The sequence below is a fragment of the Furipterus horrens genome, unplaced genomic scaffold (genome assembly GCF_987537825.1).
Source record: "Furipterus horrens unplaced genomic scaffold, mFurHor1.1.pri manual_scaffold_1, whole genome shotgun sequence".
Classification (NCBI taxonomy): Eukaryota; Metazoa; Chordata; class Mammalia; order Chiroptera; family Furipteridae; genus Furipterus; species Furipterus horrens.
The window spans coordinates 204181937-204205143 of NW_028327171.1; the positions used below are offsets into that span (position 1 = coordinate 204181937).

A 23207-nucleotide genomic window follows, 5' to 3' on the forward strand; every position below is an offset into this window, starting at 1 on the left:
TCTTTAGTGGGTCCTGCTAGACAACAGGCGGCTCGGAAGTGCCCTAAAAAGTGCCTAAGGACGGTCCACCGTCTCCCCCACCTCCCTGAATGCCTTCCCCCTATGGACCGCTGACCAGTAGTAGCAAGTACATACCACTGGTAACAGGGGGAGTCTGAAGAGGCAGACGGTCGCGTGGAGAAGAATTGTGAGTCAGGCAAAGAACGCAGGCAGCCCGAAGGGGCGGGGCTGAGGGCCGGAGCGGCGTCCCTCGGCCTGCGGGGCTTGCAGCTCCTAGGCTGGGGGTGAGAGCGGGGCTCAGGTCTGTGAAGCGCGCGCAGGGGCTGTGGGCAGCGACGGCGGTGGCAAGAGCCTGGGGGAGGCTGGAAGGAGCGGGGTCGGTTGGCGAGGCCGGATGGAGGGGGCAGGGGGGCACGGGATCGGGTGGGCGCGACGTCGGTTTGCGGGGCAGGAGGAGGCTGAGAAGGAGGAACACCTGCAAGAGGCGCTCTGTTTGCTCCGAGGTGTCGTCTTCCCATCCAGCCCACCCCGTAGTTTTGCGGCTTAGATGGTTAGGAAGAAGGCGAAAAGGCTAGGCAGCTGACATTAACTTTTCTTCCGTGCCCGCACCAGACTTCCCTGATGTGTGGAGCTGCCCCTGGAGCGGGAGCTCTTCACGACCATCGCTACTTTCCTCCTCCTGAGGAATCCTGAGACTTCTGTCATGGAGAAGTACCACGTGCTGGAGATGATCGGAGAAGGCTCCTTTGGGAGGGTGTACAAGGGTCGGAGAAAATACAGTGCTCAGGTGGGGAACAGAGGGCTAGCTCTTGGGTGGGCTTCTGCACCACCAACACCAGTGGAAAACGGGGCCATAGGGAAGCTTTCATACCAACCTGCATTCCTAAGGCACTGAGTTCTTTATACTTTTTATGGAGTGTGAGCTCTTGACATTGGATTACTTGGATTCAAATCCTAACTCTACCACTTTCTAGCCTTAGAACTATGGACAAGTTACTTAGCCTTTCTCTCTGTCTCAGGTTCCTCATTTATAGAATGCAGATAAGTATACTATCTGATTGATGGGGTTTGAGGGTTAATGTAATGTCACACCGAATCAGTACAGTGCGTAGTAAACAACAAATAAATGCTATCAGTACCATTAATCATTATTCCATGCAGGAAGAAGTAAACCACCTGAGTGATATTCTTCTCTCTTCATTTTTCCTTTCTTCCATTTCCCCTAAATCCCTGAAATCTTGAGTTTTTTACCTAAATCAGCACACCTCTCCCAGAATCCACCCAAAGGGGTCTGGCAAAGGCTGTTTCCTTTTAGGGTAAGGGGTAAGGGAAGCCTGGGTACCATGGGGAGAGTGGAGTGGGAGACTCACAGCTGTAGTAAGAATTGCTCGATTTAAATCTCACTTCTGGAGTTCTGAGGCTAAGATTTCAGTAGTGTGTTTAGGCCTTGACTCTTCATCTCACAGGTGGTGGCCTTGAAGTTCATTCCAAAATTGGGACGCTCAGAAAAGGAGCTGAGGAATCTACAACGAGAGATTGAAATCATGCGGGGCCTGCGGCACCCCAACATCGTGCATATGCTCGACAGTTTTGAAACTGATAAAGAGGTGCATTTTGGCTTGGGGTCACCTCTCCCCAAGAAGAAGCATCAGGAATTTTCCAACCTCAATGCATAGATCTGGAGCCATCAATGCCTTTGCCTTTGCCTTTGCCTTTCAGGTGGTGGTAGTGACAGACTATGCAGAGGGAGAGCTCTTTCAGATTCTGGAAGATGATGGAAAACTTCCTGAAGACCAAGTATGTTTTCTGGCTCAAACTTCTCCCCAGCCCTGATGCCCTTCAGGTTAGGGACTGATAAGGAAAGCTGAGGGCAGTGAGAATCTCCATTTTGAAAATTCCTGAGAAAAATATGAGTCTAGGTGTATACAGAGGCAGTGTGGTGTGTCAGTAAACTATATCCATCCTGGTTGCCTCTGCTGCTTTCTAGCTGGATCCTCTTGGGCAAGGTACTTGAACTTCTTTGTGTTCAGTTTCCTCTTTTTAAAATGGGAATAATAATGTCTGTCTCATAAAGCAACTGTGAGGATTAATGACCTAATTCATGTAAAATGCTTAAAAGAGTTCCTGACGTACAGTATTCAACATAGTTAGCTATTATTAATGTTGTTAATTGGGCACCATTAGGGAAGAAGGGCCAGTGTGGTGGTACCAGAGAGGGCAGGAAGGTATAAGGGTTGTGGTGAAGGCAAGATTTGCCACCAAGACACAGTGGCTAGCAGTGGGATTTGGTTGAGCACGTTTTCCAGCCACACTTATTCTAGGGGTTTTCTGTACTTGAACAAGTAGGCCCTCAGGACTTCCTGTTGCAGCATTCTGTTTCCTATGAGCACTCATTATCTTCGGTAAGTCACTCCTTTTGTCTGTCTTATTTCTTTGACCACTTCTCTTGAGAAAGGGATTTTGTCTTACTTAATAATAGCTAATGTGTATTGAATGCTTACTAAATGCCAGGCACCATTCTAAGCATTACATTATATGCTTTAATTCATTTAATCCTCACAGTAACCCTATGAGGTAAGTGGTACCATTATTGTCATCTTATGGATGATGAATCTAAGAGGCACAAGATAATTTGCCCATGGTCATGCAACTAAGTGAAGACTCAACTTTTCTTTGAATCAGTGAATGAACAAATGAACAGATGAGGAGGGGACCAAGAACAAGGTATCATGTGAAGCTCTGGAAGAACGAGAAGGAAGAGGAGATCACATCAGCTGTAGTATTAGGAAGGAGTCTTTGGGCTCCTCAGCAGTCTCCTTCCTCTGACCTCTCCCTTTTTCTCCCACGTGATTGACCCCTAGGTTCAGGCCATTGCTGCCCAGTTGGTGTCGGCCCTCTATTATCTGCATTCCCACCGCATCCTCCACCGGGACATGAAGCCTCAGAACATCCTCCTTGCTAAGGGTGGTGGCATCAAGCTCTGTGACTTTGGGTGAGGACCCCGACCTCCCATCTCTGCTTCCATTTCTGCAGGGAGTCTTAGACCATTTGCTTGGCTTATGTGGGCCTCGTTTTAGAACCTGAGCTAGAGACTGGGACTCCTTGCTGGGTCTTTCTGTTCTCGTTTGGGATATCTCACACAATGTGAGGAAGGAATGACCAGGTCTGGTTTTTATTGAATATCTTCTCTGTACATTTCCATTCCATCACTTGCAGATTTGCCCGGGCTATGAGCACCAACACAATGGTGCTGACATCCATCAAAGGCACTCCACTCTATATGTCCCCAGAACTGGTGGAAGAGCGACCATATGACCACACTGCAGACCTCTGGTCTGTGGGCTGCATACTGTATGAGCTGGCTGTGGGCACCCCTCCCTTCTATACCACGAGCATCTTTCAGCTGGTCAACCTCATTCTCAAGGACCCTGTGCGCTGGCCCCCAACCATTAGTCCTTGCTTCAAGGTAATGAAAATAGAAAGGGAGATTGCCTTTGCACTGGAAACTGTCTCCCTCTGCCTCTGTTCCCTTTTTCAAAATCCTTTTCCAGAGCCGGGCAGCATTTTGCAGTTACTGAATTAATGCAGGATCTGAGCCAAGGTGCCTTGCTTTTGTTCTGCAGGGGCTTCTGGGAGGATGTGCCAAACTTGGAATAGTGGTACCTCCTTGGGCCAGGCTATCTTTTGTCAAAATGGAAAGGTGATTTCAAGACACCAGAGATATATACTGTTCTTTTACATACCCTCTTTTCCACTTATTTCCTATCAGATGATAATCTAGCTTTGTAAACACAGCTTTCAGTCCTCTTCCTGAAAGAAGGAATCTTCAGCTATCCAAATGGCCAGAGCTAGTGGGGCTTGCTTGGTGATTAGGGGCAGATGAGAGAGGTGGTGACTGGTCCTTGCAGCTAAATCTCAACAGGAGGAAGAAAGGATGGAGGGAGGGAGGAAAAAGAGTTGACCCTTTTTATTTCTTATCTAAGGCAGGATTTGGACTTTCAGTGGAATTTGAATGTAACCTTCTCCCAGAGTGGAATCTCATTAGAACTTTCCTTCACTTTAACATGAAAAAAGACAGATTTTTCACCAAGCTATTTAGTTGGGGGAGGCCCAAGTAATTATCAAAAAAGAATTTAAAGGAAACTTAAGTGGATGATATATGTAGGATATTTATTCTCCCATAGAGCAGATATGCAGTTATCTCCAGCCAGAGAGCCATGGTATATTAAACACCTTGTTTTAGAACAGTGGTCATAATCTAGTACCTTCTATTCCTGTTTCAGGCCCAATTGAGGAGTTCCCCAAGGATACCTCGTAATGATGTACCCTTTTTAGATACAGTCTCCTTTCCCTTGCACCACCTGAAGACTTGCTGAAAGATTTCTGGTTGTGAGTGCTCCCAAACTCATCTTTACACAATGACATGTGCTTGTGAGTGTGCTATCGGCTGTCAATACATCTGTTCCTACCCAGCTGTAAACAACCTGCAGTCTAAGTGAGGGCAAAGTGGGCAGTTTGGGACTCAAATGTTTGCTTTCTGAAGATGATTGTGAAGGTGACATCCCTGTCTTTTTCCTAGTTTTTTTCCTCTCACTTCTTCACAAAGCTGGTGACATTGGAATTTCTGTTTTTACTTCTGGGTTTCCAAAATGGACAGGAATTGGGGCTCCCCAAGAGATGAGGCAGTGAGCTCTGCTAATGATTTCAGCCAGGGAAATGAAGCCTAAGGATAGGGTTAGAGAGGGTGTGATCAAGACCACTTGGTCTGCTGTAAGATTAGACTCTGGAATCTTGGTTTGCAGGTTCTGCTGATTACTGAGACAGAGCCTATATGGAAGTGAAAGCTGATGGGGGATTTTCTCTCCGCAGAACTTCCTGCAGGGACTGCTCACCAAGGACCCCCAGCAGCGCCTGTCCTGGCCAGACCTTTTGCACCACCCCTTTATTGCTGGTCGTGTCACCAGTGAGTCATTAGGGTTCCCAGGGCTTTTGCATTTCCTTAGTGTTCTCCCCAATTTACCCACCTTCCCCCAACATCTGGATCCAAAATATCTTCTTTACCCCACCACCTTGAACTTTTTCCTAGCTCTTTACCTAACCTTTGCCACCTCCCTTACAACCCCCTCCCTCTTTGTCACTTTATCAAAATAGCCTTCCACAGAAGCCTGAGGACATTGAAGTTGTCTTTGGCCAAGTGGACATGGTGCAGCTGCAGTACGATCATGTCTTCCCCCTCTTCCCTCCCTGCAGTAATAACTGAACCAGCAGACCCAGATTTGGGCACTCCCTTCACCAGTCGCCTCCCCCCAGAACTTCAGGTCCTAAAGGACCAACAGGCACATCGTCTGGCCCCCAAGGGCAATCGATGTCGCATCCTGCGTCAAGCCTGTAAGCGCATGGCTGAGGAGGCCAAACAGAAGGTGCGTGGGAATATATAGGGAATGTGGGACATGTCCACACTAGTGACGGGGGTTGTTGGAGAAGGAGGGTGACTTTCTAGAGTTGTGAAAGGGCCACAAATAGGATTTGCACTGCCCTATGGCACCCAAATAGTTCTGACTCAGAGTCTCCTGCCCACTTCCCATAGAAACACCAGAACACAGGACCCGCCCTCGAACAAGAGGACAGGACCATCAAGGTGGCTTCTGGCATGGGCCCTCTGCCTAGAATAAGGGCCACTGCTCAGGAACCAGGCCTCTTGGCTGGGATCATGGCCTCAGAAGTGAAGAGCAGCTGGGCTGACTGGGGGGCTGGAGAGGCCCCCCCTGCACCTCGGTGAGGAGGGGATAGCCAGGGATTTATAGGGTGAGGTATCTTGCAGGTCTTCAGCTCTAGCCGAAACAAATAAAACATGGTCCCTGACACTAGCCACTGCCTAAATATGAACAGGGCCCTACGAGTCTTAAGTCCTGGGTTCTCAAATTCTAATTCCAGATACTTTCCTGATTCATCAGGAAACATGGGAACTTGCCTTTCTCTATGCCTCAATTGTACATTAACCGAAAGGGAAAGAATTCTCTTAATACAAAAGGGAAGATTATTTGAATTGGAAGCCAAGGTATACTTAAGAATAAGATCCAAAGTGGGAGGGCAGTGACGATGTGTGTGTAGCAGTCAACATATCCTGTCCTGGCACTATCCCAGAAGGTCTCATCTCTTTAATCCTACATGGCCTTTTCTTCATTCCTGTCCTGGCTTAGAGGGAGACACAAATTAATGAACCCCCACACCCACAGGTTTGTGATTCATCCTATTTACATTTCCTCTGGCAGGGAAAACCAGATCATCCAGGATAGTGAACAAGCATTCCCAGAGCTGAGGCCAGAGGTGGTGGGCCGACGGAGCACTGATGTAGTGGACCTAGAAAATGAGGTGAGCCCTGGGGGCTCTTCTTGGCCCTGTCACTGCCACTGGATGTTGGGTCTGGGTAGATGTTTTTCTACAACAGTGATTCCCAATCCTCCAAGTATGAGCTCCCCATGTATTAAAAATTGCTTTCTTATTAATTTATTGATTTAAAAAATTTTTTTTAAATTTATTTATTTTAGAGAGGGAAAGGGAGAGAGAAAGGGAGGGAAGAATATCGATTTGCTGTTCCACTTATTTAGGCATTCCTTGGTTGATTCTTGTATGTGCCCTGACCAGGGATCGAACCTGCAATCTTGGCATATCAGGACAATGCTCTAACCAACTGAGCTACCTGGCCAGGGCTAATTTATAGATTTTAATTGCACAGTTATCTGAACATGTAATTGTTAAAAACTGGAATACATAGGTAAAAATGTAAGTCCCTTTTAGGCATTACTTAGATCTCAGAGGTGACTTCTGTCATCACTTTTTTCCGTCTCCTTCCAGACTTTCTGTATGTCTGTATATACATATATGCATACATAGAAGTATGTAGTTTGGCTGTGTTAACATTAATGAGTTCATACCATATGTATTGCTTTACATCATGCCTGTCTTTCTATGTGATTTTATTAGATATTATTCTGATTCTGAACATGTAGTTCTACTCAATCTTTTGGTTTTTTTTTTTTTTCTTTTAGAGTTTTAACTTTTTAGTTTTTTAATTTAATTTTATTTCTTTTTAATCTAAATTTTTTTCTTTATTTCTGTTGTTGACACTGTTGCAGATGTCCACATTTTTCCCCCTTTGCCTCCTTCCTCCCAGCCCCAGCTTCCCCTTCCCTCTGGCCATCACCACACTGTTGTCTGTGTCCATGGGTTATACATATATGTTCTTTGGCTAGTCCCTTTACCTCCCAGTTGTTAAAATTCCGCCAGTTTGCTTTATGATTCTTTTCTCCTTCTCTCTCTCTTCCTCTCTCCACACACACACACACACACACACACACAAATATATCAACTTTTTGTACCATTTTAGGATAAGTTGCAGATATGCCCCTTTACCCCTAAATCAGTGGTTCTCAACCTTCCTAATGCTGCGACCCTTTAATACAGTTCCTCGTGTTGTGACCCCCAACCATAAAATTATTTTCGTTACTACTTCATAACTGTAATTTTGCTACTGCTATGAATCGTAATGTAAATATCTGATATGCAGGATGTATTTTCATTGTTACAAGTTGAAAGTAATTAAAGCATAGTGATTAATCACAAAAACAATATGTAATTATATATGTGTTTTCTGATGGTCTTAGGTGACCCCTGTGAAAGGGTTGTTTGATCCCCAAAGGGGTCGCAACCCACAGGTTGAGAACCGCTGCCCTAAATACTTTGGCGCATATTTTCTGAGAATAAGATCATTTACTTGAATTACCACAGTACAGTTATAGAAGTCAGAAATTTAACATTGATATAATTCGGTTGCTTAATCTACAGTCTATATTCAAATTTTGCCAATTGCTCCAGTAATGTTCTGAATAGCAAAAACTTTTTCCTGATCCACGAGCCAATCCAATGTTATGCATTGCATTTCGTCGTTGTTTTACCTCTTTAATCTTTGATCTGGAACAATTCCTAGTCTTTTTTTTTTTTTTTTTTTTTTTTGCCTTTCATGACTGGCAGTTTGAGGTACACAGACCAGTTATTTTGCAGAATATTCTTCAAATTGATATTTCCTTATGATTAGATAAAAATTACGCATTTTTTGGTAGGAAATCTATATAAGTGATGTATCCTTAATACAACCATCTTCTTAATAACTTCTTAGTATTTCCTAGTATGGATGGGCCATGATTTAGTATTCCATTACAGACCTGCTTTATGACATTTCCTTTTTTTTTTTTTTAGTGTATTTTTTTTATTATAAGCCATGCTGCAGTGGACATCTTTCTAGGTATCTCTTTATGCACATGTGCCATTGTTCTCCAAGAGACCTTTCAAGATCCCTCGCTTCCAGCTATAACTTTTTAAACTAGTAGCTGGAAAAAAATACATCTGTGCGAAGGAGTCACTGGTTTCTTGCAGTTACTTCATGATTCCCCCAGATTGGGAGCTGCTACCCTTAACCTTACACACTCCTCCTGACCTTTGTCTCTCCCCTGGGCCTCAGGAGCCAGACAGCGATGATGAGTGGCAACGCCTGCTAGAGACTACCGAGCCTATGCCCATCCAGCTGAAGGCCCCTCTCACCCTGCTGTGCAATCCGGACTTCTGCCAGCGCATCCAGAGTCAGCTGCATGAGGCTGGAGGGCAGGTGATGGGCAGAAGGATACTGTGGAAGGGATTTGAGACTATTTTCACAGAGGAGACATTAAAAACATTGATGGGCATAAGCAGAAAGAGGAATTAGACTCTTTCTAATTCTCTTTCAATGCATCTGCTTAATTCAGGGAGATTTGCTAACCTCCTTTAGTAACACAGAAAGAACAGGCCTTGGGTTTCTCTTTCAAAGCATTATCTAGAACAAGGATCTTCAGACTTTCTGATGGTAAATACTTTAGGCACTGTGGGCCATGAGGCAAAAATGGAGGACATGCCCTGACTGGTTGGCTCAGTGGATTGAGTCCTGGCCTGTGAACCGAAAGGTTGTCGGTTTTGCTCCCAGTCATGGCATATGCCTGGGTTGCGGGGCAGGCCCCTGGTTGAGGGCATGCACGAGGCAACCAATCAATGTATCTCGCACATCAATGTTTCTCTCCCTCTCTTTATTCCTCCCTTCCCTTCTCTGTAAAATAAAATAAGTAAACAAAAATAAAACAAAAAATAAGGAGGACATTATGTAAGTACTTCTACAATGAGAGAAAAATGTCTACACAATGTTTTAAAAAGATTTTATTTTTAGAGAGAGGGGAAGGGAAGGAGAAAGAGTGAGAGAAACATTGCTCAGTTGCCTTTAACACACCCCCAACCAGGGGCTTGGCCCGCAACACAGGCATGTGCCCTGACCAGGAATCGAACCTGCAGCCCTTTGATTTGCAGGCTGGCACTCAATCCACTGAGCCATACCAGCCAGGGTTATTGTCTTTCTTTTGATTATAGCCATTCTTGTGAGTATGAGCTAGTATATCATTCTCATTTTAATTTGCATTTTGCTAATGACTAATGTCAGGCATCTTTCCATGTGCTTATTAGCCATTTGTGAGATTTCAGTTCTTTTGCTCACTTTTAAATTGGGTTATTTGTCATCTAATTGAGTTGTAAGAGTTCTTTGGATATTCTGGATACAAGACCTTTTTCAATTATGTGATTTGCAAATATTTTCTTCCAGTCTATGCATTGTTTTTTTTATTCTCATGAGTGTCTTGAAGCACAAGGGTTTTAAATTTTGATGAAGTGCAATCGCCATATTTTCCCTTTGTAGATTATGCTTTTGGTGTTGTATCTAAGAAGTATTTTCCAAACTCAAAATCTTGAAGGTTTTTCTTCTGTGTTTTTTCTAAGTTTTCTAGTGTTAGCTCTGACATTTAGTTCTCTGGCCCATTTGAGTTAAATTTTGTATATAACATGAGGTACACAATGTGAAGGATCTAAGTTCATCCTTTGCATGTGGATATACAGTTGTCCAGACACCATTTGTTGGAAAGACTCTCCTTTCTCCAGTGAATTGCTTTGGCACATTGCACCTCTCTTTTGAGCCTTACATGTTGTGCTAGATAACTTTTCCACAGGGAAGCAGGTTAAACATTAAAAGCTCTGCCTCCAGGGTGAGACTTTCTAAATTGGAATTCCACCTGAACTGTTCTTTCGCTGTGTGATTATTTATTTTTTAAAAGATTTTATTTATTTTATTTTTAGAAAGAGGGGAAAGGGAAGGAGAAAGAGATGGAGAGAAACATCAGTGTGTGGTTGCCTTTTGTGTGCCCCTAACTGGGTACTGGCCTGCAGCCCAGGCGTGTGCCCTCACTGGGAATCAAACCGGTGACCCTTTGGTTCACAGGTCGGTGCTCAATCCACTGAGCTGCACCAGCCAGGGCTAGCTGTGTGATTATTGAAGTCTTACTTAACCTGCCTAGAAGCTTCAGTTCCCTCATCTATAACTGTGTTTGTGTGTACTTCAAAGGGTTATTGTAAAGATTAAATGAGCAAATAAGTGAAAAGATTTAGAACAGTGAATAGTATACTCTAAAACACTTGATATAAATGTTATTCTTCTTTCAAGAATAATCTTTTAAAGAATAACCATTTAAAAATATAATAATAATACTGTCCTTAGCTTTCAGGCTGTATAAAAATAAGTGGTAGACTGGGGTTAGCCTGTGGGTTTTAGTTTGTCAGCCCTTGGTCGAGAGTTGAATAATATTGATTTGTCTATCTGGAGTTGAATAACATTTGTTTCGTGTCCATTTTTTTTACTTTTCAGAAGTATATGTGAGTGTGTGTGAGAGTGTGTTTGTGTGTTTTGTTTTTAAGTTGCAGGGCTGGAGAAGGGAGAAAGCAGATAGGAATAGCATAGGGTCTGACAGAGACCCTGATGGGCATTCCCCTGCCCCTTGGTCACTGATATTATAAGTCAGGTGACCTGGCCATCTATACTTCTCTTCCCTGATACAGTTTCCCTATTTCCCTCTTCTTCTTGGGCTTTAGACTCCCGAAGAAAGGAATGAGAACCTCTGGTCTGATTTGGCAACTCCTTGGAGATACTTGATACCTGTAACTTTTCTTTTACCTCTGATAATATTGATTATTCCTTCTTTCCCTTGTATCACCCAGATCCTGAAAGGCAAGCTGGAGGGTGCTTCCCATATCCTCCCTGCACTCCGGGTCCTGGGCAGTCTTCTGTCCAGCTGCAGTGACTCTGCTCTGTTGTATTCCTTCTGCCGTGAGGCAGGGCTTCCCGGGCTGCTGCTCAGCCTGCTCAGACACAGCCAGGAGAGCAACAGTAGTCAGCAGGTAAGCACTGTGCAAGGAGCCTCGAAAGACTTCCAGGAGTTTCTGCTTAGATTTCTCTTCTTCGAACTGCCATCTCTATTTGGCTCAGTTGCCTTTTTTTATTTTCTCTCCTCCTCTTTCTAGTTAGTTGACCATGAATTACAAACTTTAATGCCTTATGAGACCAGGCATATAATGTCAGTCAGTGAAGCCAACTACGTTGGACTGTGCGAGTAGTGGGGGAATAGATAACCTGGAGATCTCATGCCCAATTGAAGCCATATTCTCTCCTCAGCTCAGCCCACTGTTGCCTTACGGGTATATGGGCCCAGTGCTGCCAGACCTTCCAGTTTTCAAGAGAAGCTAGAAATCCAGATATTTATGTGTAATTTCCCAATATGTAGAGTGCTGTGCTTTGAAATGTTAAATCCTTGGCTTTATTGGCCCAATTTTACAGAATAGGGTACTGAAATTCAGAGAGTCACTGACTCATACACACACAGGCTCTAATTTAGAAACAGTCACGGAGATGGTAGCAGAAGAGCTAGGACTGAGACAGCATGTGTGGGGACAAACCTCTACTTCCCTGTACTATGTTCTGCCATAGCTAAACTAAGAGAACAGGATAAAGAGATGTTTAATGGGCCTAGGCTCAGGCAGCTAGAAAGCTACATTCTGCTGATGAGTATTAATCTTGAATATTTTAAAGAAATTTAGAGCCGTTTTGTATTTGAGCTGTTTTGAAAAACAGAACCTCCTAAACTCCAAAATGCTGTTCAGGCCAAACAAGACACATTTTCATACTATTTACAACCCATTGGCTGCCACTAGTTACTTCTAGATCTCCTCTATCTGTCCAAACACTGTCTTCCTCTCCCTGCTTTTTGTCTGGTCAGTCTGACTGAATATCTGATACCTTTTTTACTGCTTTTTCTATTCTTTGTCTCCGTCCCCTACATTGCCCTTACTCTGTCCTCTTCCCTGGCAGCAGTGTTGGTATGGGACCTTCTTACGGGACCTGATGGCTGTGATTCAGGCCTACTTTGCCTGCACCTTCAATCTGGAGAGGAGCCAGACAGGTGACAGGTGGGATGAGACATGATTTTGCTCTGTTGGTCAGTTTGACTTCACCTTCTCTTCCCATTCTTCCCTTCTGCATTAAGAAGAGGCTAACTGTGAAGCCATTGTTTGTGATGGGTTTAGGGATCAGCTGACTGACCCCTCAGAGTCCAGCTAATCCTCGACCCTGAGACACTTCCAAGTTTGCCCCAAGACTTCTGGGTTTTAAGGGTCAGCAGTCACCATACACTAAATGAGTGGGTCAAGATGTGAATAACCTAGAGAAATGGCACAGAGAAGGGGCTTGGAGGGTGTATATGTGGGACTGTGTGTGTGCTTAGCAGGGGAGAGAGGTGGGAGCGGTGTGATGTGTTCCTTTGCTGAGCTTCTCCTACTTGCCCACAACGGACTCATTCACTCCATCTGGGCTTTTAATAGAAATATGAGAAGAAACCATGGGCTCATTTTTCCCCAGCCTGCAGGTATTTCAGGAAGCTGCCAACCTCTTTCTGGACCTGTTGGGAAAACTGCTGTCCCAACCAGATGACTCTGAGCAGACTTTGCGGAGGGATAGCCTTATGGTGATTTGTTCCCACATCCAGATTTCTGTCTCTCCTGTCCTTTTCTGTGTTTCTCCCACCCCCTTTCTTATGACTAGATAGGGTTAGATCAAGGTAATACATCAAATGTTTGTTGAATGACAACTATGTGCCATATGCAGTTTGAGCAAGTGAAAGTTCCTATCTTCAAAGGGCTAAAGATAGTCTAGTAGGAGAGATATATAAAGTGATCAAGGACAGTAGTGTGAAAAGTTCATTAGAGCTTTGTATAAAGTACAGAAGCACCACTGAAGAAGATTAACAGTACTTGGAGGGTCATAGAAGAAATCCTGAATGAGGAAATTATCTCTGCTATGATTTGGAGAAGACATAGAGGTTTGCCAGGTAGATGAGGCAGGAAAGTAGAGAGGATAATCCAGGCGGGAAGAGCAACATATAGAAAGGCCCAGAGGCATTGAGCATTATGGCCTATTTTAAGGAACCTCAAATAGAAGTATTTCTTCCTGAAGAGACTTGCAGGTCAGCTAGTATTTCCCAACCTTATTTGTCCTATGGACTAGTAAACTATATGGATGTAGGTTCTCTATCCTGGACTCTGGAGGGGAGGGGCAGGGGAATGGAGGATTGAATGAGAAAATCTCAGAGGAGAGGCAATTAGAGAGGAACATGTGCAAGGAAGTAAATCACGACCACTGCCTGGTCGTTATTCACACTGGCAATTCGGAACACAGATTTGGCCTACATTCCTGTCTCTAGCTAGCAGTCCATTCAGTTTCTTGTCTGAGAACCCATTTTAACATCCCTCACACTTTCAAGTCAGAAAGCTTTTAATATCCAATATAAATTTTGGCCAGCAGCCACTCACATCATTGGCCAGCACTTCTCATATGTCATTGTGCAGTGAGTAGCATGGGGAGTTTGGCATAGATACCCACCTCCTGAAGTTCTGAATCAGAGCTCTGGTTTGGGAGGGATCCAGGAATCCTCAGCAATTCGTAAACTCACGGTCACAGATGTCGTCGTCGGCAGCCGTCCGTCTCGAGAGACGATGGTGTAGCTTCCTAAGAGTCCATCTGCACCGCCGAGAATGGTTGTGCAGTCCGACTCGGGAGTGACACGGTATCTGTCTCCTCCCGTGTTGAAGTGAAGCTGAAGCTACAGAGCCTGGGCAGGGTGATATGGAGGGTCTGCTGTTGGTCACAGATGATACTTTGAGAAACATCATTTGGGGAGTAGCTGATCAGAGTAAAGAAGGACTGACACCTAAAATTCCTGTCCTTAAATGTGAAGGCAGTTATAAATGCGTCTTGTGTAGGAGGAGCACTTAGAATTAGATAGCTAGACCCCCTGAGTTTTCCTCCCCCTTTCTCAGGTTCTCTGGGGATTCTTGCCCCTTGGCCTAAGCTTAGCGAGTTTTCCAACGCCCAGACACTAACCCTGCCCTTGTCTCCCTTAGTGCTTTACTGTTCTGTGTGAGACCATGGACGGGAACAGCGGCACCATCTCCAAAGCCTTCTACGCTAGTCTCCTGACCACACGGCGAGCTGTGTTGGATGGGCTCCTTCATGGCTTGGCTGTTCCACAGCCCCCTTTTCACACGCCCCCAGGTGACCAGAGTGGGTAGGGGAGGACTGACTTATTGAGTAGGTCGAACTCTGCTCTTTCTACTGCCATCCCCTAGACACAGTGCTTGGCAGTGTCCAATAAATAACTGAACTGAAAGAATGCAGGGGGATCTGAGAGAAACAACGAGACCTACCCACATTCTTTGCCTTTCTCCATAGGAGCCCCACAAGTGAGCCAGCCCCTGCGGGAGCAGAGCAAGGATCTGCCTGGAGCCATTTCCTCTGCGCTGGCAGCCATATGCATTGCCCCTCTGGGGCTGCCTGGCTGCTGGGAAGCCAAGGAGCAGGTTTGAGCTACAGTTTCTTGTTCCTCTCACTGCTGTTGTCAGAGTTGGGGAGGCTGGCCCCAGCATCTCAGAAGGGCAGAAGAATAAGCTTTTATGCCTCCCCTTACTCTGTACTTAAAGAAACAAATAATCCCACCCTGGGTCGTGATGTGGCCAAAACCCCAGAGGCCTTAGTTAGAGAGCTCAGTGACAAACTGCCCATGTGGTAGAGTAGTTGCTCTGAAGCTACCAGTGATGCCTCTTCACGGGCTCTGGACTCAGGTTTCCTGCACCCTTTGGGCTGGCAACACCACTCTGTACCTGCCTGTACTGGGGCTAAAGACCATGACTTTTGGTTCTCCATTGGCCATAAATACTGGGAACGGAATGAGGTCTGAGGTTCCTGGTAAACCTGAGGAAGAGTGACTGGCAAGGGTTTGAGAGTCCTGATTAGTCGGAGATACGAGAGGAACAGGATTGGAATAATGGGAGTGGGATTGAGACTTCAGCAATGTCCCTGCAGATCTCTCGGCACTTGGCGAGTCAGCTCACCGAAGACAACAGCCACCTGAGGCCATCCCTCATCTCTGGTTTGCGGCATCCCATCCTGTGCCTACACCTTCTTAAGGTACTACCTGCTCATACTCTTGGCACTGCAGATTTCTCTTTTTAACTCCAGGACTGAGTGAGAGAGAGAGAGAGAGACTGAGCTGAGAGACCCCCTTGCAGGACCCCTTTCTGCTTTTAAATCTTTTCAACTGAGATGGCCTCACTGGTAGCCAGTCCTCACCAGAACTGAGAAGTATCCTTATCTCACTGTTTTACAGCAAGAGGTGGAAGTGGCCCAAACTTCTCTAATACCCGCAAGTGTGGCTATCAGATCTGCTGAGAGGCTAGCCTGCTTTCTGATGAGCTTCCCAGTCTAGGAGCCCAGGTGCTGCTCTGCTCGCTGACAGACCCCCCTCCACTTCCTTAGGTTCTCTACTCCTGCTGCCATGTCAGTGAACATCTTTGCCGTCTTCTAGGGCAAGAGCCCCTGGCCTTGGAATCACTGTTGATGTTGGTCCAGGGCAAGGTAGGCCAGCAGCACAGGCGGGCCTCTCGTGGTGGCCCTACCAGCTCAATCAGAGGTTGCTCTGATATCTTCAGTTTCCTTCGTAGGTAAAGGTAATGGATTGGGAGGAGTCTACTGAAGTGATGCTCTACCTCCTCTCCCTTCTGGTCCTTCGGCTCCAAGATCTGCCTTCTGGGTGAGTCATAAGTAGGGTTTCTCCACTGAAATCTTCTACGTGCAGGGCTCACCCTGACATAGAGCAGCCTATCCTTAGGAGGGACTGGGAGAGAGTGAAAGTTTCTCTACGAAGAACAGACCTCGCTCCTACCAACTGTGTGACTTGGAGTTGGACATGCAGTCTAGGTGTTGAGTACCATCCAAGGGAGAAGGAAGGCCACTCACCAGACTCCTTCCACACTGCTGCATCCCTTGATAATATCCCTTTATTCCAGAATGGAGAAGCTAGGCAGTGAGATTGCTACGCTCTTTACCCACTCACACGTTGTCTCTCTTGTGGTGAGTTTTCAACTTTTATCTTCTTCCCCTTTGTACCCTATCATCCAACCTTTTGGGGAGCAAGGGAATCATTATCCCCTTTGCAGTTGTTTATGCAGTCTAGGACAGAAACCTAAATCTTCTCTGCTTGTACTGGATACCATTTCTTCTACCCTGCTAACTCTCCAGAGTGCAGCAGCCTGTCTTCTGGGACAGCTTGGACAGCAAGGGGTGACCTTTGACCTCCAGCCTGCAGAGTGGATCCCTGCAGTTAAACATGCCCTGTCTGCCCCTGCTGAGGTGAGATCTGCCAGTGAACGCATAGAACATGTGTTCTCTGAGTCAAACAAGTAGTGCATTCAGGGGGAGAAGACTGAAATGCCAGCCAACATAGAGTAAACTAAAAAGTGATAAAAGAATCAAGGAGACTTTCCTACCCTTTGCCCCCAGGTAATCAGCCCCTCTGAGCCCAGACTAGTCAGGGCTTCAGATCTGTTGTTAACACTCTGGACTGCTAAAGAGGGAGGGAGGCATCATTTCTGACTTGGACTTTGACACTTGTCCACTAAAGCTTCTGTCTTCTAGACTCTTTTCCAGTCCATTTTCTTCACTGCCACCAGAGTGAGCTTTTAGCAAAGGAAAATCTGGTCATTTGTTCAAGCAGTAATTACTTAACACATAAATATGTATTCAGTACCAGACACTATTCTAGGCTCTAAGAATACAGAAGTGAATAAAAGAGACAAAAATCTTGCACATGTGGAGCTTGCGTAAGTCGCCAGTGGCTTCCCACTGCTTCTGGGATCAAGTCCAGATTCTTTAGCAGGCTACTGAAAGCTCATCAGTTACCTCTAAGCTCTATAATCCTGCTAGACCAAAAGGGTTACATTTCCAAAATTCACTATGGTCTCTTGTGACCTGCCTTTATATATGCTGACTTCTACTTTGCATGTTCACTGCTTTTACCTTCTCTTGTCTGCCTTTTAAACTTTTAATCCCATCAGTTTCCTGCCTCTAGGACACAGAGTTATACACTCTTAACTGTGAACTCCCACCCTCACCCCCGCCTGTTGTTTAGAAAGTATCTTCCTAAACTATAATATTTTTCTGTGTTTACTTACCCTACCAGACGGTGTCTTTAGGACAGTTAGTCATTTGATCGAATAGGCAGGAACTAGGACTCCCCACCACACCAGGTCGAGGAAGAGCTCTCTCTGTCTGATCAAGAGTTGGGTGCACAGGCCTGTGAGGCCACCTGCTCCTCAGAGATCTGCATTCTTCCTGCCTCTCACCTGCAGGTCCGGTTGACTCCACCAGATGGCTGTGGATTCTATGATGGCCTGCTTATCCTTCTGCTGCAGCTCCTCACCCAGGTACAGCTACATCATAGGGTGCACGGGAAGTAAGGAGAGCAAAACTGGGCTAATTTTAGGGAGCTGCTGGACATTAGGAATGAAGAAGCAATCCACAAATTACTGTGCTTGTGATGGCTTTGGAAGGGCCCCACCTGCCTCAGTATGAACCCTATTTATTTATTTATCTATTTAACTTATTCATATATATTGATTTCAAAGAGAGAAGAAGGGAGAGAGAGTGAGAAACATCAATCTGTTGTTCCACTTACTTATACATTCATTGGTTGATTCTTCTGTGTGCCCTTAACCCTCAACCTTGGCATATTGGGACAATGCTCTTACCAACTGAGCTATCCAGCCAGGGCAGTATGGACCCTTTAAAGGGAACCATTCAGATGCATCCCTTGGGATTCAGTGGAAAGAAAAGTTTAATTCCCTGGTTTTCTGCAGACATGCACAAGGGTTGAGAGGTCAGGGGTTAAGATGTGGTAAGAAAGGGAACTAAGAAAACAGGGAAATCCTAGCTGAGAAAACCGAAGGAATCATTTCTGGGACTCCCTTTCCTTGTTGGTCAGGGACAGGAGTGAAAAAAAGGCATTTTGACCCTACCCACCCACACTCTTTCAATTTTGTCTCTAGCAGGGGAAGGCTAGCCTGGTGAGAGACATGGTTAGCTCAGAAATGTGGACTGCTCTGTGGCACCGTTTCTCCATGGCTATGGGGCTCCCCAGGGAGGTATCTACACAGGAAGAGGAGCTATCACTGTCCAGTCCATGTAGTTCAACCTCAGAGCCAAACTGGATGCTGATCTCACCCCAAGGTAGCCTTTCATCTGCATGGCCTCCTCTGTGGGGCCAGTGTATTGATCCCTCTTCACGAGGAGCAGTCTAGAACCGTTAGCCATGGGAATTTCTGCTGCTGCTGCTGCTGCCTGAGGAAGAGGGTGGCAGATGCTACACTGAAATTGCTCAGGGACAGGGAAGTGACTGACAAGTGGCATCCTGGGGAGCCAAGGGGAAGCAGAAGCATCTGGGCTTCTTGTCTGCTTCACTGGGTCTTCATTCTTGGTGTTTCCAGGCGTGGCAGCCCTGCTGAGCCTGGCCGTGGCCACCTTTACCCAGGAGCCCCAGTTATGCCTGAGCTGCCTGTCTCAGCGTGAAAGTAGCCTCATGTCCACCCTGAAGCATCTGCTTTCCCCCAGCTTCCTGCAGCAGCTGGGCCAGGCGTGAGTTGGAGCTGCAGGAGGGAGAACTGAAGATCCCGAGTGTCTGCAGTGGCAGGCAGGGAGGGGGAGGCAGGAGAGAAATATAACGTACAGCTTGAGTTATAAGCAAGAAATGGTATGCTGAGATTAGGGAAGGAGAGCTGGGCTAGGGAATTTGAAAAGGCAGGGAAGTAATAAAAGGTGGGTGAGCGAGATCGAGTAAATCCTCCCACTTTCCCCTCCTTAGGCCTCGCGGGCCTGCGTTCCTCCATCCTGTGGTGCTCTCTGTGTGCCAGCTCCTCTGCTTCCCCTTCGCCCTGGATGTGGATGCTGACCTCCTTGTGGGTATCTTGGCCGACCTCACAGACTCAGAAGTCACAGCCTACCTGCTGCAGGTATTCTGAACACATGAAAGTGCGAGAGGCACAGAACCAACCACTTTGTGTGTTCTAATCACTTCCGACAGCTCCAGGGCTCTCCTTGGCCCCTGGAAAGTGGAGCACCTGGTGTGACCTAAGAGTTGGAGTGGAGAACCCATTCAGGCCTGAACAGAGACGTGTGGTTGGAGCTGGGGCTGGTGCCTCCATTAGTCTCTCACCTGAATTCCACTGGAGCTCAGTGGGCCAGACATCCCAGTCTGCGTCCTGGAGACTCGGCTCCTCAGCCAGGAATCGCTTCCCTAGCAATTCTCGGCATTAAAAAGTGGGTCTTTGACCAGCAGAACAAGGCCTGAACTTGGAAGGTTCTCCTGAGGTTCACACCGTGTCTCCCGTAGGGCGCCATGGGTCAGCTCTCAGCTCTCGGTGGTGGCCCTCACCTTAGCTTGGCTTTTCTCCCAGCTGTTGGGCTCCTTCTAGTCGTGGCGTTGCAGTCTCCTCCCTCTCCCTGAACTACCTTTGCCTGCTGCCCACCCCTCTTCTCCTAGGTCTGCTGCTACCATCTTCCGCTGTCACAAGCTGAGCTGCCCATCGGTCTCCTCACACACCTGGCCCTCGTGGATTCCACCTCGCTCAACCAGTTTGTGAACGCAGTGTCTGCCTGCCCCAGAACTGTCATGTCCTTCCTCTCCGTTGCCCTTCTAGGTGACCAGCCGCTGCTGACCTCTGACCTTCTTTCTCTGTTGACCCACACAGCCCGCGTTCTGTCTCCCAGTCACTTGTCCTTTATCCAAGAGCTCCTCGCTGGCTCTGATGAATCCTATCGGCCCCTGCGCAGCCTCCTGGGCCACTCAGAGAATTCTGTACGGGCCCGCACTTATGGGCTCCTGGGACACTTGCTCCAACACAGCGTGGCCCTGCGCGGGGCACTGCAGAGCCAGGCTGGACTGCTCAACCTTCTGCTGCTGGGGCTTGGAGACAAGGACCCTGCTGTGCGGCGCAGTGCCAGCTTTGCTGTGGGCAATGCCGCCTATCAAGCCGGTGCCCTGGGACCTGCCCTGGCAGCTGCGGTACCCCGTATGACCCAGTTGCTTGGAGATCCTCAGGCTGGTATCCGGCGCAATGCCGTGTCAGCTTTGGGCAACTTGGGACCTGAAGGGTTGGGGGAAGAGCTGTTACAGTGTCAAGTACCCCAGCGGCTCCTCGAGATGGCGTGTGGGGACCCTCAGCCAAATGTGAAGGAGGCTGCCCTCATTGCCCTTCGGAGCCTCCGCCAGGAGCCCTGTATCCATCAGGTACACCGCAGGGAACTTAGGGACCACAGTGATGGGGCTGTATTTCACAACAGTTTTCTGAGCTAGCCTTTAAGGAATTGGAACATTGAGAAATCAAAGTTTGTCCTTCTCTGAGAGCAGGAAACCCAGGGGCAGTGTCTTAGAGATGAGTTTTCATCTACCATCTCTCACCCCAGAGAAGGGAAGGGCCCAGGAAGAGGGCTCCATTGGACTGGGAAGAGCCTGGGACCTCAAGGAGCACTGTTTCTCTCATCTAGAGGCTACATGAGAGGGAGGCAAGGGAAGATTGGAGATGTTGAGGTATAGGGTGGTTTCGTTCTGGGAGCTGGGAAGATGCTATCTCCCTTAGCATTTACCATGTTAAAAGCCCCGTGCTAAAAATTTTACCTTTATTATCTGGCTGAAGCTATTTCTCACTTTGTAGGCTAAGAAGCTGAGGCACAAAGAACTTATAACTTGTCCAAGTTACAAAGCTAGTATGTAGGATTGGACTTTTGAAGTCAAGAGTCTGAACCCAGAACCCATATTCTTAACCACTGCTATATTCTGGGTTTTTTTTTCTGCTCAATTTTCAATGTATAAACAGCCCAATGAAATCACATCTCTACCTATGATAAGGCTAAACCTCCAAATTATAGTAGCTCAGCATGGTAGCATTGGATGGTTCATGCAGAACAGAAAATTTGACAGGATGGTAATGATATATATTACTGGATTTTCTGGCAATCCATGTAGGGACATAATAAAAAGGATTCTTGGTGGTTATGAGGTTAAGTCCCACTGGTTTGGATCCATGGCTGGGAATCACAAGGTCACTATCACTTCTTCCTGTGGACAAGTGCATGGATTCCTTGATGCCTTGGTTTCATGGTCTGAACCAAAGAGAATAGAAATAGATCTCTGGTTCTGATGATTCCTCTCCAGGGTTTCTCTTTTCCCATACAAACTATTTTGAGCCCCCAAGAGCCCATTTTCTTTTTTCTGGAGGGGGAATTGCTAGGCCAAATGAGGGTCCTCTGAATGTCACGTTCTGTCATTTGTTTTGTGTATCCCACAGGTGCTTGTGTCCCTGGGTGCCAGTGAAAAGTTAGCTTTGCTGTCTCTGGGGAATCAGCTGCTGCCACACAGCAGTCCCAGGCCTGCCTCTGCCAAACACTGCAGGAAACTCATTCACCTCCTGAGGCCAACGCACAGCATGTGACCCCTCATTTCTGGGGTCCAGCCTCCAACCTTCATTGCCCTACTGTTGCCAACTCTTCCTTTTTCTACTATACAAGCCACCAACTCAACTGAGAGCTAAAGAGATTTTAAAAAGAGAGAGAAGCTGCCAACTCAACTGATTTGAGGATGAGAAACTAGAATATATTTATGTATAAAGATCCCCCTGCCCCCAATTCAGGATGATTTCAACCAGTGAACTTCATTGCTTTTGGTGCCAGAGAAGATTTCTTCCTTCTCAACATCCAGGGATCTTTTCTCCAATACCATGCCTTTAACCCCAGGAACATGCTTCCCAGATCTTGGGGGAGACATCTTCTACCTTGGAGGTCTCTTTCTTCCTAGAACTCCTATAATCCTCCCAAGAGGTTCTTGGTTTAGGCACGCTGGCCCAAGGACAGTGATGAAGGAAAAGCCTGTCTCAGCTGTAGACTCTGGGCATAAATGCCACTAGTCTATGTTGTGGAGGGTTCCTTAGTCTGTAACCCACATTCCCATCTATGGGAGGGGATGCAGGGGGTGTAGCTTTTTTTTTTTTTTTTTTTTTTGTAATCTGTTTGTAAACTTGTAATAAAAGATGTGCCTCACCCTACTTTGAGCTGCTGGAGTAAGGGGTTGGGGAGCTTCGGCTCCTCTTTAGGTTCTGTGTGGTGCTGGAAGCACTGGTGTCCTGTTCACACAGGGTCCTGGTTTGGGAGCTTAGTTATATCTTTGCCTGCCTTTCAGCTTCTTTTATCCCAAATGTGCAACATATGGGCACCTAGTTCCAAGCCCAGGCCCGTGCAGCTGAGATAGGAAATGAAAGAGTTAAACAGAGAGGTAAATTGGATTGCTTTGAACTCTTAGGCTTAGTGGCTAGTTTTAATATTTGGTGGCATTTTAGTGTATAGGGAGGCCCGGCCGCTTCAGTGGGAGACTGCAGTTTACTGGAAAGCGGTGTTTGGCAGACTCATTAGTTGGAATTGTAATCCAGCTGGAAAGCTTAAACCTTGACTCACTGGATGGCTTGCGACAAGCTTCCCAGGGCCTTCCTTTCTCCAGCCGTAAAATGAGAGACGACTATTTGTCCTTTTTATTCCCTTATTTCTACAAGAAGTTTTATTTAGTTCTCATCTTCATTTCCCGCTCATTGCGTTTATATTTTAGCAAAATAACATTTTTCCATGATATCCTCCTATCCAGATTATTTCAACCAATTCAGCGTATACTTACTGAGTCCTTCCCATATGTCAGAAACTGTTCTAATTACTGGAAGTAAAGTGGTGCCTGTCTGTCACAGACTTTCCATTCTGGTGGGGGAGACCGTGAATTTGGAGTGAGTTATATACAGTATGTAGGAAAGTAATAAAAACTGGAGAAAAATAAAGCGAGGGAAAGTGACAAGAAGTGCTGAGTCGGATGGTCAGGGTAGGCCTCACTGAG

The 23207-nt window shown here is 46.4% G+C and overlaps 1 protein-coding gene across 1 annotated transcript; it reads left to right on the forward strand.

Moving 5' to 3' along the window:
* The first annotated feature begins 630 nt into the window (after positions 1-630).
* Positions 631-21965, forward strand: STK36 (serine/threonine kinase 36). The gene is made up of 26 exons (XM_090284003.1): positions 631-787; positions 1467-1607; positions 1720-1797; positions 2862-2992; positions 3217-3466; positions 4870-4963; positions 5251-5420; positions 5588-5775; positions 6273-6372; positions 8519-8662; positions 11119-11298; positions 12266-12363; positions 12812-12917; positions 14353-14503; positions 14681-14808; positions 15311-15415; positions 15764-15862; positions 15949-16037; positions 16294-16357; positions 16526-16636; positions 17635-17709; positions 18331-18511; positions 18769-18916; positions 19143-19290; positions 19821-20567; positions 21625-21965. Exons 1-26 carry the CDS (start codon positions 704-706, stop codon positions 21766-21768), a joined length of 3954 nt encoding a protein of 1317 aa, XP_090140129.1. The 5' UTR covers positions 631-703; the 3' UTR covers positions 21769-21965.
* The last annotated feature ends 1242 nt before the right edge of the window (positions 21966-23207 follow it).

Bases quoted from the DNA above. Each gene is read 5' to 3' on its own strand.
- STK36 (XM_090284003.1), top strand. From the start codon at position 704: ATGGAGAAGTACCACGTGCTGGAGATGATCGGAGAAGGCTCCTTTGGG. The intron at 5,421-5,587 runs GTGCGTGGGAAT...CACTTCCCATAG, and splicing joins CTGAGGAGGCCAAACAGAAG to AAACACCAGAACACAGGACC. The intron at 14,809-15,310 runs GTTTGAGCTACA...ATGTCCCTGCAG, and splicing joins GCTGGGAAGCCAAGGAGCAG to ATCTCTCGGCACTTGGCGAG.